The 4,429-nt window shown below is 43.1% G+C and overlaps 1 protein-coding gene across 2 annotated transcripts in view; it reads left to right on the top strand.

Moving 5' to 3' along the window:
* Positions 1-4,089, top strand: part of arhgap1 (Rho GTPase activating protein 1) — a 27,668-nt gene extending 23,579 nt beyond the window's left edge. For both annotated transcript variants that reach the window (XM_020587984.1, XM_020587986.1), the window contains exons 11-13: positions 2,496-2,624; positions 3,549-3,652; positions 3,792-4,089. In XM_020587984.1, the coding sequence (XP_020443640.1) occupies positions 2,496-2,624; positions 3,549-3,652; positions 3,792-3,959 (401 nt within the window). In that variant the 3' untranslated portion in view covers positions 3,960-4,089. The remainder of the gene's footprint in view (positions 1-2,495; positions 2,625-3,548; positions 3,653-3,791) is intronic.
* Positions 4,090-4,429: the final 340 nt, after the last annotated feature.

Here is a 4,429-nt window from a genome sequence, read left to right on the forward strand (position 1 = left end):
TTGATTCTTAGTATAAAATTACAGTTTTATATCTTTATGTTTGAAGCCTGAAATGTGGCAAAAGGTCGCAAAGTTCAAGGGGGCCGAATACTTTCGCAAGGCACTGTATATGTTTTTTATTATATTGCTGCATTTGTTGCTGCTTAAAGTGCCTTAGATTTTGTTACTTATTTATCTACTTTATATTTCATTTGTATTTTGTGGCATTCATGTGGATGGCAAAGTAAGAATTTCACTGTACAGGGAAACACGTTTGACAAACACTTTGAACTTGAACTTTGCACTTGTTTGCATTATGTTTTTATACTTTTTACGAGGTTTTGAGTCTGCCTGGGGAGGACCCTGTTTGCCAACAGTCGGCCATCAATGCCAGCAATCCTTTCGAGCTGCTTGTGGTGAGCTGCCAGGGATTTTCCACGGGGATGCGAGGTGGTGCGGCGGGAGATGTGGGACTGCGGGGCTGGAGTGAGGTGCTGGGGGAGGAAACGGCGATATGGGCCATGTTCGCCATCGGTCTGCTCCCCTCCGAGATGAATAGACGAGCTAGCCGGGCTGGCGGAGCTGCAACACGGGGAGAGCGGCCCTCTGTGCTTCACCGAAAGTCCTGGAGCTGTGGTCTGTGGTGATGGTTCTTCACCAATCCCCAGGCCGGCTATGCTGCTACTTGCATGCGCACGCAAAACACGGTATCTCGGCAGCGGACACAACACCGGCAGGCCTAAATCCCCATCTCAAGGACACTAAACCAGAAGTGAAAAAGTGAAGTAGGCCAAAAGATCTCAAAAAGCAAGACATCATGCTGCGATCCAAAGAAATTCTGGAACACATGACAAACAAAGTAATTGACATCTATCAGTTCGGAAAGGGTTACAAAGCCATTTCTAAAGCTTTGGGACTCCAGTGAACCACGATGAGCCATTATCCACAAATTAAGAAAATATGGAACAGTGGTGAACCTTCCCAGGAGTGGCCAGCCTACCAAATTGACCCCAAGAGCACAGTGATGACTCATCCAAGAGGCCACAAAAGAACCCACAACAACATCTAAAGAACTGCAGACCTCACTTGCCTCAGTTAAGGTCAGTGTTCATAACTCAACCATAAGACTGGGCAAAAATGGCATCCATGGCAGAGTTCTAAGGTGAAAACCACTGCTGACCAAAAAGAACATAAAGGCTCATCTCACTTTTGCCAAAAACATCTTGATGATCCCCAAGACTTTTAGGAAAATATTCTGTGGACTGACGAGACGAAAGCTGAACTGTTTGGAAGGTGTGCTTCCTGTTATGTCTGGGGTAAAAGTAACAGCATTTCGAAAAAGAATATACCAACAGTCAAATATGGTGGTAGTAGTGTGATGGTCTGGGGCTGCTTTGCTACTTCAGGACCTGGACGACTTGCTGTGATTGATGGAACCATGAATTCTGCCCTCTACCAAAAAATCCTGAAGGAGAACGTCCGGCCATCTGTTCGTGACCTCAAGCTGAAGTGCACTTGGGTTCTGCAGCAGGACAATGATCCAAAGCACACCAGCAAGTCCATCTCTGAATGGCTTAAAAAAAAAATAAAAATGAAGGTTTTGCATCGGCCTAGTCACGGTTCAGACTTGAATCCGATTGAGATGCTGTGACGTGACCTTAAAAAGGTAGTTCATGCTCAAACCCTCCAATGTAGCTGAAATAAAACAATTGTGCAAAGAAGAGTGGGCCAAAATTCCTCCACAGTGATATGAAAGACTCATTGCCAGTTATTGCAAACGCTCGATTGCAGTTGTTGCTGCTGTGTGGCGCAACCAGTTATTAGGTTTAGGGGGCAATTACTTTTTCACATAGGGCCATGTAGGTTCTTATAGCTTTTTTCCCTTAACAAATAAAATCATCACTTAAAAACAGAATTTTGTGTTTACTTGAGTTATCTTTGTCTGTTTACATTTGTTTGATCTGAAACATTTAAGTGTGACACATATGCAAAAAAAAAATCAGGAAGGGGGCAAATACTTTTTCACAGCACTGCACATTTATATGAAAGCTGGCTAGCTTGTTCAGCAGCCATTTAGATCCCTACTGGGAGAGATGGCTGTCTCCAGACTTCCCAACCTTGCATCTCTAGTCTGCAGTGATGTTACTCATACTGACACCAGTCATCAGGGATCCACAGGTTAATAATTGAACATCAAATGGTGTGCATTTTGAGAGCAATATTTATGTATTGACATGGTTGTGAAGTAAAAGAGATAAAAAAAAAATGTCTGCATTAAAGTCTAATTTTGGCCCCCTACCCCTTTGCAACATCAGTGCTTGCCCTCCATGCTCCTCTTCCCACAAACCATACTCCACCAAACTGTAGCACTCATAGTTAGGTACTGGTTAGTTAAATAGTTTTTAGGTTACTCCTCTCAATCCACTTTCAGTTCTCTAACTTGATTATGATAGACTAAGAGAATATAAGAAAAATGTTTATATAGTTTCTTTCTTTATGGTGCATGTGTTTTCTAGGTGCAACAGTGAACTTCAGAGAGATGGAAGACGTCCACTTGGCTGCTGTGATTCTGAAGACATTCCTGAGAGAACTGCCTGAGCCTCTGATGACCTTCCAGTTCTACAATGACATCGTCAACTTTGCCTGTATGTTCAAATCATAAATACTGTTTTATTGTTTGAGTTTGTAAAAATGTCACTACCACCACTCGGGCAACAAAAGAAATCCAAATTATATTTTTGCTCTAGTCAGGAGGAAGCAGGAATAAAATCTGTAATTTCTCGGATTCTTTACTTTTATTCAAAACAATTCAGAATTTCAGTTCCATAATAATATCTTACAGGGTGCAGCGCAGCATTGATGTCCCCAGCCAGGAGTAAATAAGGAGCACAGCCAAATTTAGCTAAAGAAAGCACTGTGTGTGTCTCATTTTTTCTCAGAATAAACCATTTGGTTCTCTGGTTTATTATTTCATAGAATAGGGGTGTAATTTACATTTACATGTATTTCAAATGTGCCTCCCCTCTCTGAGTCTGTGCCCCAGCCTGGCCACCCCATCCAGAATTTTTCATATCTGCCCCTGGCCACTGAGCACCCAGTAGTATCAGAAGCATTGACTAGACTGGTAGCGATCAGCTCTGGCAGCTGTGTTGCAGCCAGAATGCGATGCAGCTGTGCGTGGTGGGAATTAGGGATAAGTCTGGGCTTTTGCTGGTCCACTCAAGGACAGTCAGAGACTTGTCCTGAAGCCACTCCAGTGATGTTGTTTGACAAACTCTAAGCATTATATTTACTAAAAGTAGCTTCTGTTTAACCACTGATTGATGGAGAGCTGGTCAGATGGTCGTCCTTCCAGCAGGTTCTCAGACCTGGGCGGCCAACTCTAGGAGGTGTCTGGGTGCTTCCAGACTTCTTCCATTTCAGTTATTGATTCCACTGTGCCCCCGGAAGCACTTAAACTTTTCAAAATGGTTTCTTACTGAGGTCTCTAAACTGACTTTTGTTGCAGTGATCACAGCAGCTACATCCTCAGTGAGCTCTAATTCACAGTGATGTTTGGTGTGTTCCAGCTGTATCCAATGACAACCAGGTGACAGTAATTAAGACGCTAGTAGAGTCACTGCCAGAGGAAAACTACGCATCACTGCGATACCTCGTCACATTCCTGGCACAGGTACAGCTGATACACTTCTGAAATTTTCAAGACTTTATATCAGTCTGTCAGTTGCCAGCAGCTGTGTGTGTGTGTGTGTGTGTGTGTGTGTGTGTGTGTGTGTGTGTGTGTGTGTGTGTGTGTTTGTTTGTTTGTTTAGGTATCAGTCAACAGTGAGGTGAATAAGATGACCAACAGTAACCTGGCTGTGGTGTTTGGTCCTAATCTGCTCTGGGGGCGGGACAACGCTATGTCGCTCAGTGCCATTGGGCCAATCAACAACTTCACCAGAGCCCTGCTGGACCAGCAGCATCTAATCTTTACCTAAATCGTGTCCCTTCATTCTTTTCATGCAGCATTTAGTTCAGAGGCTGCATCAGGGTACTTCTTTACCAACAGCACTTAGACAAGCCAGCTTCATCTGCTTTTACATTAAAACATCATACTCTTTAAAAATATCCTATAGACCAATTGTATTTCATTTTGTCCTCAACCAGACTTTAGATTTGTTTTGGCCTGTGTGCACTGTCTTGTTATGTCAAGCAGTCTGGACTCACATTTCCATTTCCATATGACTTTAGGCACAAGTGTGGATGGAAAGGTACAGACTTGAATCAAATAACCATCTTCAAACAACTTAAAATATAGCACAAAAAAAATCCTATAGCTAATAAGTAGCTGCCTAACTATCCATTCACACAAGGTCACTGGTCTGACCGGAGACTAAAGGCACTGATATAACCCCTGTTGTTGGAGGCAGTGGCAAAGTTTCTCTGACTTCTTTGGTGTTGCCATTTG

Source organism: Monopterus albus, unplaced genomic scaffold (assembly GCF_001952655.1).
Source record: "Monopterus albus unplaced genomic scaffold, M_albus_1.0 scaffold492.1, whole genome shotgun sequence".
In the NCBI taxonomy this organism is placed as follows: Eukaryota; Metazoa; Chordata; class Actinopteri; order Synbranchiformes; family Synbranchidae; genus Monopterus; species Monopterus albus.